The 14,464-nt window shown below is 40.3% G+C and overlaps 1 protein-coding gene and 1 long non-coding RNA gene across 23 annotated transcripts in view; one reads left to right on the top strand and one right to left on the bottom strand.

Annotated features, from left to right (window-relative positions):
* ABCC9 (ATP binding cassette subfamily C member 9) overlaps positions 1-10,942 on the bottom strand; it is a 69,646-nt gene extending 58,704 nt beyond the window's left edge. For 7 of the 22 annotated variants that reach the window (XM_068190638.1, XM_068190640.1, XM_068190642.1 and 4 more), the window contains exons 1-3: positions 10,085-10,262; positions 9,288-9,331; positions 2,345-2,510 (exon numbers count right to left, since the gene is read on the bottom strand). In XM_068190638.1, coding sequence (XP_068046739.1) covers positions 2,345-2,510; positions 9,288-9,331; positions 10,085-10,172 — 298 coding nt within the window. In that variant the 5' untranslated portion in view covers positions 10,173-10,262. Of the gene's footprint in view, positions 1-2,344; positions 2,563-7,197; positions 7,276-9,287; positions 9,332-10,084; positions 10,266-10,694 lie in introns of those variants that run through there. The other 15 variants (XM_068190649.1, XM_068190639.1, XM_068190643.1 and 12 more) reach the window with 12 other exon arrangements.
* On the top strand, positions 7,317-9,391 carry LOC137474257 (uncharacterized). Its single transcript, XR_010999259.1, has 2 exons — positions 7,317-8,430; positions 8,538-9,391. It is a non-coding gene; the product is annotated as an uncharacterized lncRNA (long non-coding RNA).
* Positions 10,943-14,464: the final 3,522 nt, after the last annotated feature.

Here is a 14,464-nt window from a genome sequence, read left to right as displayed (position 1 = left end):
TTAACTAATTCGTGACTCTCTGCTGAGCAACCGAGCCACAGCCGGATCCAATTGGTCATTGAACCCAAACAACCCTCACCAGAATCCAATCCAGCAATCACTTCAGGTAAACAATCTCCATACCACATTCCACAGGGGGGAAACAAAGGAGCAGAGATAAAGATTGTTTTCTCTTCTCTCTGAGCTTCTCCTGAGAGACAGAATTATGTCTCTCTGTCCAGAGAATGTGAGTGTCACAACAGAGGATCTGAGGGAGGTGACAGGGCTGGGGAAGCTGAGGCCTGACCACAGGCATGGCGAGCCTCGGCCTCTGTCTCTTCCCGCACAGGTACAGGGCTGTCCTGAGTCAGAGGGCCCAAAAGTCCCTCCCGCTGTAAAGCAACTGCTGGAATTCCCTGACAGGCTTCCCAAAGCCTGTAGAGAATCCCAGCAACAGCACATTTTGGGGAAGTAAAGGAACCAAACAAAAGGAAACAAAACTAACTCAGTTTAAAACCCAGGATGTGCTTTTGCTACACAAGGATGCAGTGCCTAATCGTGCTTCGGGGCTCATCAGGTGACTCAGGAACACATAAACCAAAACCTAAGTTTATTCATTCTCGGAAACTGTCAGCATTTCACCATTTCATCCTTGGTTAAGACCAAAATTTCTGCAAGAACAAATTACTCTCTCTTCTCCATATCTATCTCAAGCATTTTCTATAGTTCTCTAAGACTTTCCTAATCTAATGTGGTTTTCTTTGACCTTGCTCCTGTCTTTGTCTCTCTCAAGCTCCTTTTTATTTTTGTTTTGTCAACACATCTGCACAAACGCAGCTTATCACCAAATTTCTTGTTTGGAGTCAGTCTATACTGTGGATTCCGGTTGGCTTTTAAAGCTCCGTTCAACAACTACTTTTCCTGATAATTAGCATATAAAATGGAAAACAAAGAATTACATACTTACATAAATAGCATACAATTGAAAATACTATATTTTTTCCTAATGTTACAAAATAGAGATAATTTTCAGCGGCTGCAATACTATTTCAAAATTAATAAAAAATTAAAACCTCTAAAAAATCAAAGCAGCACCTGATGCTAGAGGGTTCTAAAATATTATCTCTGCCCTCAGACCTTGTATTGTACTTCCATCAAACACTTCTACACAAAGCCCTGTCCTTCAAGGATGACCTGCATCTCACCTCAAAGGAAGAGCCAGCACTGAGGTAAAAATCCAGCACTGTTGGAGAGAGTTTCCATAACCCTGAGGTTTCTTTCTAGTCTTTATAATTTGTTAGAATTTGTTTCTTATTCTCTTGCCTTATTATTTAATTAGTTTTTAGTCACTGGATCATATCACAGTTAGGTACAGAGTGTCTTAGCCCACAGGTTCTTGTAGCATTTTATTCAACCACTTTGGAGTCTTTTTGCATGATGAAAGCCCTTAAATCTCATGTCCAAACACAGTCCCAAAGTCAAATCTTCCTTGTGGAAGAAATGCATTACCATCTATCTACACATGCAACACCAGGAAGGTAACATGGAAGAACTGACTTGGCATTTCTCATACAGTTGTCAGGAGAATATTTATTTTCACTAGTACTTTTGATGGTTATTCAAGTCTCGTAATCTCCTATGAGCAGTTAGAACACCACTGTTTGACCTCTCAGGAAAAGTATTAAATTGTATTTATTTCACCACTGCAAATTAATTGGGATAAAAAGGCAACTGTAGAAAAAAATATATCATTAGAGTACTAGCTTAGATGGGGTTTTTTACAAGACTGTGTGAGTTAGAGCCCCTCCACTGTCCTAAATTCCTCAAGAGGGATTTATAATTTCTTTTTTTTTTTCTGTTGGGGAAAAAAAATCTCTCTTGCTCTACTTTTTCTTACAAATGTTGGCAAAAGAAGCAATTGTTCTATTTTAAATATTTCCTACACCTGTCCTAGCCTTAGATCCAAGGTGAACATTTTGGATATTCTCTGTAATTCATGTAACTTCAAGGAAATTCAGATCCACTCCCCTCAGTCTTCTAATATCTAATAATAACAAAGGCTGCAAGTTGCCAATTTCAAATCTGAAGAAAACTTCTGCAGAGAGAAGTTTCATAGCAAATTTAGATCTGATGTCTCTGGTTTTCATCCATCTCTTCATGCTGATTAGTTCAGATTTATATCTAAAATTCCCACATTTCAGTGGGTTGGCCTCACATCCTCCGGGTGAAGCCATTCTTCCTCTTCTTTTTCAGAATTAATAAATACAAAGCATTTAATGGTTTCACCAAGCCCATGCAAACATGACTGAGTATAAACACATGCTCAAGTGTTTGTGGGATGGCAGGGCTCCATGGAATAACTCACCAATGAACAAAATGGGGAAGGTGATAAACAGCAGGAAGACATGAGGGACCAAGTTGAGGGCATCCACAAAGCAGACGTTCCTGAGGACACCAGCACTGATGTTGTAGGCTGAGGCATTGTCATTACCACAAAATGCAAGTCTCATCTCTTCCAGAGGGTCTGGTTGCTACAGAAATGAGAGAAATGTTGACTACCAAGAGTTCCAGCATTCCCTTTGGCTAAAGACAAAATAAATATAATAAAGAGACAGGGAATGAGCATACTGAAGAACCCATAGAGAACAACACAGTTGAATTTTGAAAATTATTTTGGGCTATGTCAAATACAAGCACATTAGAAGGCCATGTTTATATGACATTGGTATTATTTATATTTTGATAATATTGTTTATATTTAGCTGCATTCATTATTGAAGTGCTATTTTTAAATACATTATGCTATAACTTCTAGAGCTCACTGTAGGCACAAACACTATGCTGAAATAGCTCTGTAAGAATATAAACAAAGAAAGTAGAAGATTTGAAAAATAAGTATTTCCATTTCTCATAACAAAACCCAAATGGACATAAGTTGATCTGTGTGTTGCTGTTTCTTTGGTGAGCCAACACTGTCTGTGCAATATCTCCAACAATTTGTTGCACTGCATTCCCCATGCAAGCTCTGAACCTTTGGTATTTGTGATCTGGCAGCTTTGCACTCACTGATATTTTGTATTTCTTCATTGTCACATAGAACAATGGCCACACACAGGAGACATTACTGAAAAATTACAAACTCTTAACCAAAGTAGGTAGTACTGAAGATTGCCTAGGCAGTAAATCAGCATTTATGTTTGATCCTGAAAACCCTTAAACACGTGCTTAGACTCATCCCAGCAGTCTCTGATTTCCATGACTTCTTGTGAGATTATCTTTGTACACCACGATAAGCTCCTGTATTCGTGCTTGCAGAGCATGGGCCATAGAGTGATCCAGAGTAATGGCCAGGTTCTGGCTTAAATCAACCTGTGCATCATTTATTTTTTTCAGTCTTCTTTACAAGAAAATGAAACGGGACTGCAAACAAAGTCTTTCCTAGCTCATTTCTTTGCCTGAAACTTTCACAGAGCAGCATAGTGCTGCAGGGTAAGTTGTGGAAACTCATTTATCCACACCTTTTTCTTTTCTCAAATTTTACATGCTAAAATAGAAGGAATAGATTTAATTCAGCAAATTGTCTGTCTGCAAGAACATTGGCATTAATAGGTTTTGCAGAATCAGAACAAGATAGGGATGCAGAAAATGCATAAATGCAGTTTAAAAACAACCAAAAAAAGGTCAGTAGAATGGGGAGAAAAAGATTTCCTTCTTTCCTCATATAGTTATTAGTTCTGTAATTTGTTTAAACAAGGTAATCATAACAAGGTAAGCATAAACTACACAGGTAGTCCCTTAGAGACAGGACACATATGCAAAGCTTCACAAAAAATAGAATTCAAAGAAGCATTTTGAACCTCTGCTAAACCCTCCGTTAGCTTTTAAGCAAGTTCTTTTTGGATCTGAAAATCACAACCCATATCAAAACACATCAGAGAAGAGGAATTTCTTTGAAAGGAGTGTGATAAATGCTCTCCCTTTCCCAAATATATCAGCATTTTATGGCTGAGATTCACCAGAAGTTAAGCATATCTCACATTCAGGTACTCACTGTGAAGCAAAAGCTGAGGGTCAACCGACTCAAACTTCAGTAACCACCATCTGCTAACAGTCCATGTGCTGTAACACAATTTGATGGAGATTTTGGCCCATTCTCTATAATCAATAGAGTGATATGACCACTATCATTCTATAATTTATTTTTAATACCAAAATACATTCATAAATGCATAAGGCTAGTAACAAAAAAGAAGCATTCCGTTAGTGCGGGATCTGTCTGAATATATTGAGGAGTTACTAGCAAAACAAATAAAGAACTTGAAAAAAATCTACACAGAGGTTGTTTGGGTTTAATTTGTGAAAGCTTGACGTGTCTTCTTTAAGGGAAACATAATGATAATGGTAATCTCTTGAAAATCAGAAGTGCTGTTTCCTCATTTTTATCGAAGGTCAGAAGTCCAAGGGAGTTCTGCTGGGAATTTTCCTCCCTTTCCCACAAGGATGACTCTCTTCTGAGGCAGCATAAGATGCTGTTGTGGTCTAGTGGCTGGAGTGGTACTGAAAGGCAGGAGAATCCTGGGTTCAGATGAGCACTGAATCATTGACTCCCTGTGTAGCTTTTGGCTTCTAGTCAAAAATCAATCTGGGAGAATGGATGAAAACCACATCCAAGGGAAGCTAAGGGAACTGTTGGTTTTTTCCCATTTTTCAGGAAGGGAAATAGAATAGAGGCAGAAAATGTTCAAGTGAAGGACTACTAACTGCAGGAAGAGTGTTTTCTCCTAACTGGAGACCACCATCAGTTTGCAGAGGTTTCCTATCACACCTCAAACAATAGTTGCTACAAACTCTTGTGCAAGATGCATCTTTGAAGAATCACATCTGAATCTTCACAAGATCTGTGCTGTGCCCAGTTTTGTGATGGAATATGTCCAGTAACACTCTTAAAACCAATTGTCCTTTGCACATTGCCAGGGCTGAGAAAAGAACCTGGTCCTATTAATTAATACTGATATCTAGAGACGGTGCCCATCATACTGGTGATCTTTTTCAAGAGAAGGTAAGGGCAGTCTATTCACAATACTTTTGTTCATTTCAAAAAAAGAGAAGTAGAATTTAATTGCCTTCTCTTAAAAAGAGAGAGCAAATCAAGCCTAGGTTGGTCAGTTTGTAAAAATTGAAAATAAAAAAGATTACATGGCAAATGAAATGAGATAGGGTAATTGACATTAAATTCCTAAGATTTTTGATCAGAAAACCTCATCATGAATCAGTTTATCCAGCTACCATATTCATTAAAATTCCACAGGCTTAAAATCTATCAAAATATTCTGATCAGTGTTGTGATGCTGTGCTGCTCCAATGCTGCTTTGGCCTCATAAAATGCCAAATCATAAAATGTACAACTTCCCTGTTTAGCAGCACTCAGCTCAGGACACACATCCAGTACAATCTGGCACTGATAGGAGATAGAGGAGGTAAGAACTGTGGAAGCCTTAACAGTCCTGTGATCCTTCCTTCCTCCCGTTCCTCCTTTCTCCCACCCATTTTTCCATTTCCACTGGGAAACGAGCTGTGGCTGGGAGTGGGGGACTCAAGTTTTGCATCTGTTGGCATATCCAAAATTTTATAACACTTTCTGCTGCTGGCACTTCTCTGGATCTTCAAGTATGGTGAATGAAAACACCCTGCACTACCTTGGAGCTCTGAGAAATAATGTCATCTCCAGTGTGCCTTGTGGGGAAACAGGAGCCACTCCATCCTTCCCTTCCCATCCATTTCTGGTTCAGAAGGCAGATCCCACACACCCTCCACAGTTTTGTGACTCAAAACGCTGGACCTTGCTCTGTTTTTTGGAAAACTTAGATACAGAGGAGACTCTGGAAGTGGAGACATGCACAGAACCATCACTCCCTGGAATAAAGCATGTAATGTAGTTCCTGCCTTTTGGCTCAAGTTTCCTAGATAAGAGAAATATACTGGATGAAGTTTTTCTGATATCAAAGGGAGGATGCTTTGCATTTACAGTCAAATACCCTTTGGTTTGAAGCTGAAATCAGCCATTACTTTCTGCAGCATCAGGGAATGCCTTCAGAAGCTCATTTTCATTAGTCTCAAAGTTTAACAAGCTGTGTTCTTCTCCAAAGAAGGACAGAAAGAAAGCCCCTAAGGCAGAAGAACAAATCCTTGATTTCTCTAGACAGTACGGGGCATTTTTCAACAATGCTTTTGCAGCTCCACTAAAAATAGCAGGAGTTGGACCATGACAAGTTTTCAGATGCAATCTCTCATCCAATAAAACAGTGAAGCCTTCAGTATTTTTCAAATAAAAAATTGATAATATAATGGCAAAATTTCTTGTGCCCACACTCAGATCCCATGCTTGTAAAGTTCAGTGTAGCTACAGAAGGACACATTTTTAGAGCTGCAAACAGAGTAAGCTTCAGACTAATTAAGAAGTCAAAGTTGCACTTTTAAACAGGATTTCAGTATTGTAAGTTAAAGAGATCTTTAATAATTATAAGAATTTTAAGGAGTTTTAAAAGGCCTCAGCTACACTGACTTGTAATGAGTCCTAGTTTTGAAAGCTTTCACTCAAAAAACTGAGTCTGGAAATCAAGACAGTTTGAAGATCTTGATTACAGTTACCCAGTGAAAGAGTGAAAAGGCACCATTCCCTTCTTTATGTACAACCATAAGATTTCATGAAATGAAATGAAAATGTGAAAATTAAGAATGACAAATGAAAAAAAAAAAAAAAAAAAAAACACTAAAAAGCAAAGCCAAAACATGAAGAATTGAAGAATTGCAGTTGTGCTTACTGTTCTAAGTCACTGAAAACTGCAGCAGGAAAGAAAGATGGAACACTTCTGTGACTGACCACTGGTCAAATTTGGTTCCCTGAATAAAAATTAAACTATTAAACTATTCTTCCCTTGGCCTTTACTCTTCTAGTAAGCAAATGGTGAGCTTCAGTCAGAAATACATCTGTAGAGAGGGAAAAGAGGTATCTTGCCCATGTGAGGAAGTGCTGCTTGTTTCTCTCCACACTGAGCTTTATGCAAGTACACAACTAAGCAAACTGAATACTAATTCCGTTTTTCCCACCAAAAAAATGACAGAATGCTGATCACACAGAACAGCAAAACCTGTAATGCCGAAGGCCTTTGAATTAGACCTAAGCAAATGAGAATACAGAGCTGACTCAAGTTTTCCCACCCTGTGGTCAAGGGTGATTTTCTCCTTCCCAAAGATGAGGAGACAGATTTTTAGGCCGCAGTAAGTATGTGGGGAGAGATCAAAGAGGTAAAACTGAACTGCAGAGCCACAGGAGGAGAAATTTGAAGAGATTTCTGTTGTAACAGGGATGGAAGAGATTAAAGCCTTTAATGCTCCAACTCAGAGAGGTTATTGCATTCCAGAGCAGCAGCTGCCCTCCTACACCTGCCATGACCCTTCCTTGGGAACACTGGAAACAGCACTGCCTGGAAGGGTACACAGGTGAATTAAGCAGCAAAGCCAGGCAGGTTTATTACCCTCAGCAGTCTGCCTGCCTTGCTGTGAGCTCACAGTCCAGCAGAGAGCCACACAAACATAGTTCAGTCTCACAATTAACAGTCCTAATCACTGTGGTGCTGTTCCCAAGATAAAAAGCCCTGTTCACATCAAGCTCGACATCAGAGCTGAACTGCTGCAGTTGCCCTACTTCAATTCCCAAGCTGGCTCATGCAGGATTGTCTCAAGGTCATAACAGTGGAGAAATGTCCACCAGCCTCTTAGCAAAACCTTATCTGTGAGTCCCAAAGGGAGAGGCACTGGAAAGCAAAGGCCTCTTCTTCTTATATGGATGGACCTTTTCTCTAAGCTCATGCTCAGGTAGGAACCTTTGGAGCTGAAAGCTTCTCTACAGGAAGATGGCTTTGACTGGCAAACAGTGATGTCTGAACAAAATGGGGGCAGTCTAACTGTCACACTGAAAAAGAAATTGTGTAATCTAAAAGTGAATATTCTGGAGAAAACAGATGAAGGGGTAGCAAGTTATTTTGAAATTTGTTGGTCATCTGCAATTATGAACCACTACTTCTCATCAGGTAGCAGCAGCCATTCAGAACAACTGTTGAGGTGCTCATAAACTCATTTAAAAAGACAATGTTATTTGTAGTCACTACAAAAAATGCCTTTCCCAGAGAAAGTTTCACTTACTGTTGAATACAGTAGGCCAACAAGTTATGCTGGGGTAATTGCACCAATGTGGGTACATCACAATTTACTTCACTGCTAATTATAGCAGGAATGTTATACTTTATTATAATGTTGCCAAGCATGCTAGGTTTAATCTATCATTTCAGACATGAAAATGTAGTAATGGGACAAAGATCATCTGATAACAAGTATGTACCATCTGAGGACACCAGGTAAATTCAGCAACCCAGCAGGAGTGCCAAGTGCCAGGTAGTTTTTTGTTTTAACACTTGTAGGCTGGAAGGCCTTCCTCTTTCTAAGTTACTGCCAAATTACTCCCTTTAACTTCTGTCTTTATGAAGTCTACAACTCATCAGAGATTGTCAGAGGTGTTTTTTCCTTCTCCCTTTGAGAATGGCTTGTGCTGAATAGTCAGTATGAGCTAAAGCCATCAGCCAAACTTCATGGAGGAGGGGAATGGAAAGAACAATCATGAGGATAGGCACATGTTGGTACCAGTGGAAGGCAGTTTCAGCTCTCCTTTGCATTATTTGGGAATCTGATTCCCTGTTGGTTTACTTTAATGAGGATATGAACTATCTGAGCAGCACTTCACCCTTCAATGAAATAACTAAAAAAGCCCTCATGTCCTTTAAGCATTTAAATTTTTATGCAAGAGTCCACATTACTGACAAGCTAAGACTTCCCGGTTTTAGGCTAAGGTGGACAGACACAGTCATAAGAGAATAAACAGAAAACAGAACAAAAGTGATTCATGAACAAATATTCGCTGTGAAGAGGAGAGAAGTTTTGGGAAGAAAGAAAATAGGTCAAAGTCGTAAACATGGAAATGACAAAACATTGAACCTAAGCACTCACAAATCTCATTTTAACAAGCATAAATGGGGATTCTCAGGGCACTAAGCCAGTTCATGAGATATATTTTCCATAAGCAATTCTGAAGAAGACAATGGGAAAATGGTAGGCAATCTAAATTTCCATTAAAATTATGAGAACATCCTCACCAAGTACAAAACTATAAGAATCCTAATTAAAGACATTTTAACTACCTTAAGGGTCTTTTAAAGTGGACTTAAAAATCTTCATATTCAAGAGTTTCATCTTACCTGAATTATCACTCTGATCGTCATGCTCTGCAAGGTACTTATGACTACAAAAAAAATGAGTATAAGTACACTCCTCAGGTGGAGCTTGTTTGGGGGAATAAGAATATTTTGAAAACATTTATTGCAGTAGTTCTGTTGTCCATACTTAAAAAAAAATATAAATTGATAGTTGCACTTCCTAATTAAAATATATCTGTTTACAGAGCATACTTGTGTCTCAGTTCAGATCAAATTTCATTTTGGTCTTACATATAATGTGCATTATATGCCCATATATACATATAAACATGTATGTATATACATATGTGTATGCATATAGGTGCAGGGTGAAGAAACTACTCCGTGTTTTACAAAAGTACTTAGTTCTTATCTTCTGGATAAATCACAAAAGTAAAATTTGTCTTTCCTTCTGAAATTTCCCGTAGTAAATTTTAACTAAGGACAAATGATTAATTTATAGCTTTGAATGGAAGGCCTAACTCTGAGGTTTTCCATAGATTTTAGATTAGTGCTCTGAATCTTTTTCTTTTCTAGGTTGAACCCTTCTAGCTTGCTCTTCTTACCTTCCTAAAAGCACTCTAACTCAACCCATGTGATCTATAGTCTTGCAAAGAGTGCTGCTGAGGTAACGGCAGAAAGTACTGTCCCTTTAAAATCTACTTTATCAAAAATGACCCGATACAAAATACAATTTTCTTTTACTTCCTTATTTAAGCTGTGAGCACCTATGCTCCACAGACCCCCCTTCCTTGCCAAGCACTGTCCCAGCTCCCCTGGGCCTCAGGATGATGAATTACCTCTGGTGCTTGTCAGCATTCGCAGCGCTAACTGCCGTGTGCCACAGCCTGATCCAAACGGTGCTGAAGTCAATGCAAAGAATCTCATTGACTTCGGGAGCCTTCTGGATCAGGCTCCAAACACGGGGAAAATCACAACGGCAGTGGTGCTAAACAGGCTATTGGCACTGCAAAGCATTTCACACAAACATCTGCAGTGGTCTCACACATCTCAATGCATCGCTTTTTTTTTTTTTTTTTTTTTTCTTTCTTTCTTTTTTGGAAAGCTTCTCCACACAGTGCGATCCCCAACACCAGCGTGCTACGCTGCCTGCTGTAAAACCTTCGACTTCACATTGCCAAGACAGGACAGTTTAAAAAAAGAAACATAACCCTGTGAACAGCAGCAAAGAAAACATCAGCAGGAGGGGACGGTAAAGGCTGAGAACGCCTGCAAATGGAAAAGGAAAAAGAGATTGGAGTTGTAATCCCAGGAAAGAACGAGGAGCAGCCCTGTCCCACAGATATAAAGGGAAGGAGGAGGAGGAGGTGGTTAGTGGGAGATAATGGGGGGAGGGTCATCGCATGCCCCGTTTGGTTGCTGAATGTTAGATCAAACTCTGCAGCTTACCTTTGTAAACACAACCCCAAAATACCAACCCAAAGTGTCACTCGGTTGTGCTATGTGATCAATATCATCCCGATGGCAGGATTTTCCTCCACTTAGTGAAGCCGCTCCAAGCCCTGGAGTGGATTATTTTTAGGCTGGTGATGGGAAGATCAGCTGCTGCCTCCTATCGAGTTTCCAAAGTGCACAAACTCTTCTTGCCTTTCTCATACGCTGAAGGGGGCAGGAAACTGGGAAGAGACAGGCAAGCAAAAAGCACCAATTTTTTGCCTCCTGAAGCTACAGTCCCCTGGGATTTCTTCTGCTTGCTTTTATTTTCATTTTTCCCTCTCTGGAGCAGTAAGATTCCAAGAAGCTGCATTGCAGCCCATGGACTATTGGCAGATGGCTGTTCTGAAGTAATTGATTTAGACAAGGTAGTCTAACTTTTGGCAGGCTTGCAGAGATTCAGTTTTAGATTCATATGTAAATAATCTTGGATAATTTGAATTTGACAACATAATTTTGCGTGTCTTCCACATATTAAGCAGAAAAGTCTACTCAGATATTTTGCTTTACTCACTTACCTAAGTCCCTCCAGCTCTTCTGCTTAAAATATAGACCAAATCTCGCTTTTTGATCACACAGGTCTGCTTCTTGTGAAATGGCTTTTTAAATACTTGAAATAAAATTCCAAACTAATTTGATGCTCCTACCAGGAATATAGTTTTCAACACACTAGCCCTTATTTACGTGGGATAACATTTTTTAGTTGCAAAATCCATTGTATATGTTTACTTAGAGGTGAGGAAGTCCCAAGAGAGCCTACATGTGGTCGGTCGGTTTGTTTGCTCATTTTCTCGCAGTGCCATCAACAATGATGAACCAAGATTTGGATTTTTCCATTGTGACAGTTTCACTTGGGCCTTACAACTTGAGGCCATAAATTGCAAAGATCTGGGACTTGTGGTGCAGCACTGGACATGTGGCAATGCAGGGTGGCTTTGAGTGCGGCTGTTGGAATCACAGAATAGCCTGAGCTGGAAGGGACACACAAGGATCATCCAGACCAATTCCTGTTCAGTCATTTGGTACTGGAGCTGGAGGCCCTTGGGACAGAATTCAGCTTAGACCTCGCAGAATCCAGGGATTGCATCTAGATCATTAGAGAGCAAATGGTTTCCAAGGGATTGAGGCCAAAGATGTTTGCATGAATGGGAAACATTCATTACAGAGAAACATTACAGAGAATGCTGAGCTGACAATGGACTTGGATGGCTGAGGCAAAACACTGCAGGATTTATCAAAACCTTGGCAAACCCGGACTAATCCTTTCTCTCTGATATTTCAAACCTGACTGTTGTAGGGATAAGGAATCAGAAACCTCAGAGCTAGAGATAATTAATACCTTTTGTTCGCTCCCATTGATTTGAAATACCAATACAGCTTTACACTTCAACAGACCTCAACAGCAAGGCACTGTGAAATCTTTGACTTGTGTTTCCTTTTTTTTCCTTTTATTTCTTCCCTTTTCATGTATGAAATGCTTTAGAAAAAAGATTATGGATTGAAAGTCTCTGAGTTCTGCTATATATCGATGATTGTTACAGAAGATTTTTTAAAAAATAAAAAAGCTTTAACGCATCTAATCATCTGAAATAGCATTGTCATGTAATATTTTTGAAAATACATTTAATTTCTTACAAAAGTGAATAACATTTATGGTCATAATTTTCTTCACGAAAACATGAATATTTAGTTCACTGTTATTCAGTTCTGTCTTTCCTACAAAATTGTATAAACAGGAAGAAAAAAAAAAAAGGCAAAATGAACATGGAATCAGCCAGCATGTTTCATTTTGCTGTTTCTAAAAGGGGTACTTTCATTTCTCTACATGGCAAGCTAAAGTGTTTTGAAATGCATTTTATAAGGATTAAGAAAAATGAAAAGCTCTGAAATGTCAGAACAGTCAGCCCTGATCTGGCATTTTGTATCAGGGCTTTTCGATTTGTCAGGGGGAAGGAGGGGGAAGAAGGGGGGGGGGGGGGGAATTGTAATTACAGGAATTCACAATGTTTCAGGGAATGTTTGGACGTTTAAAAGAATGGAAACAACCACCGGCCGAACCTCAGGTACCCCCACGTCCAGCACGTCACCAGTTTTCCCAGTCAGCCTCCAGACGACGAGATCTGGTACCGACATCTCCCCAAGCCGAGGGCGGTTCAGCTGCAGAGGTGCCAGCGGTGCGGGACCGAACCGGGCACCGGAACCGCGGGACCAAAGCGGGCACGGCACCGCCAGCACCGGGACTGCCGCCCTGGCAGCGGATGCGGGGAGGGAGGCATTGCGGGGAGGCATGCGGGGAAGGATGCAGGAAGGGATACAGGGAAGGATGCAGGGAGGAATGCGAGGAAGGCTGCGCCACCGCCTCGGGCTCCCGCGGCCGCCGCTCCCCGGGGCACTCACCGGCGGCGGGGTCGCTCCGCGGGCTGCTGGCCCCGCGGCCCGGAGCGGGGGCAGTGCCTGACCATGGCGGACGGGCAGCTTAAAGGCAGAAGCTGCTTCACCTGATGGCTTTAGGGAGGGAGAGGCAGAATGCAAAATATTCTTAGCGGATCTTAACAAAACCGCTGAGTTTTGGCTCCTTCGTTCTGTGAAATCCACGGCCCGGCTGGCACTGATTTCCACACCCTGGTGGGCTTCCATCAGCTTGACCAGCTGAACCCAAGAGAACAGCATGTGTGGGGAAAGGTTTGCATAAATTAGGACTCAGCAACGTGAGGAAAATGACCTGACAGGCGCTGCAGTGTGAATTTCTTTGCCACATGTCCTGGCTAAGCACCCTCCACCTGAATTGTCTTGGTTTATTTAACTCCCTAACCAGGAGAGGAAGGGTGGCTGCACTCTGGACCCTGCTCACACAACAAGCTGTTCTGGCTTCAGGTGCCAGCAGCTCTCTCTGCCAGCAGCTCTCTGCCAGCAGCTCTCTCTGCCGTTTCCCATATTGTGGGCCAATCCAGAGGTGCCCTCCTACAGCATGTATGGCAATCAAAGCACTGGGCCATAACGAGTTTCCACTTAATAGCCAAACTGAGGGAGATGCCTGCAAGCTCCTCGTCTTTTCCATTTCTTAGCTGAAGAGCTGAAATCACCATCATTTCTTCCACAAAAGTAGCTGTTTTGGAGAAAACCTCTCATTGTGCTGAAATGGATAAATTCCTTGACTGATTTTAAGCCAATTTACATAATTTATACCAGGGCTTTGTGCTAATAAAAAAATCACAGTCGATTATACAAGTTATGGACTATCAAGTCTTTATTTTGCTTCTAAATTTGTCACAGTGACAGAATCCCCACAGTGCTGTGTCAGAACTTGTGCCACCATATAAAAAGATCTGACACAGCTTTCAAGATTAATTTTACTTAAACTTACAACTCTACTTAAAAAAAAAAAAGTTGGTTTTTTTTTTTCTTTTAATTACACATTGCTCATTTTATCTAAAGAAAAAGTCATGGATCTATGAAAAAAAAATTGTAATGAAGTAGCAAAAACTTAATTTTTTTATTTAATTTTTTTAATGTCATAGAAAATGCAGCCTGTTCTTTGGATTAATTCTCTGTCTGTCTAAAATATTTATTGTTATTAAGCTTGGAGGGGGGAAGCAGTAGAAGCTTAGTATTATTTGAAATATTTTCCACAGCTTTTTTCAAAAGTTATCATGCCTGGTTTCTATGGGGAAAAGTGTTGTGGAAAATATATACAGCAAAATTTCAACAGAGCAATCTAAGTAGTG

Source organism: Anomalospiza imberbis, chromosome 5 (assembly GCF_031753505.1).
Source record: "Anomalospiza imberbis isolate Cuckoo-Finch-1a 21T00152 chromosome 5, ASM3175350v1, whole genome shotgun sequence".
NCBI classification, from domain to species: domain Eukaryota; kingdom Metazoa; phylum Chordata; class Aves; order Passeriformes; family Viduidae; genus Anomalospiza; species Anomalospiza imberbis.
Note: the sequence above shows the minus strand (reverse complement) of the source record. Positions and strands in the feature narration are given on the sequence as shown.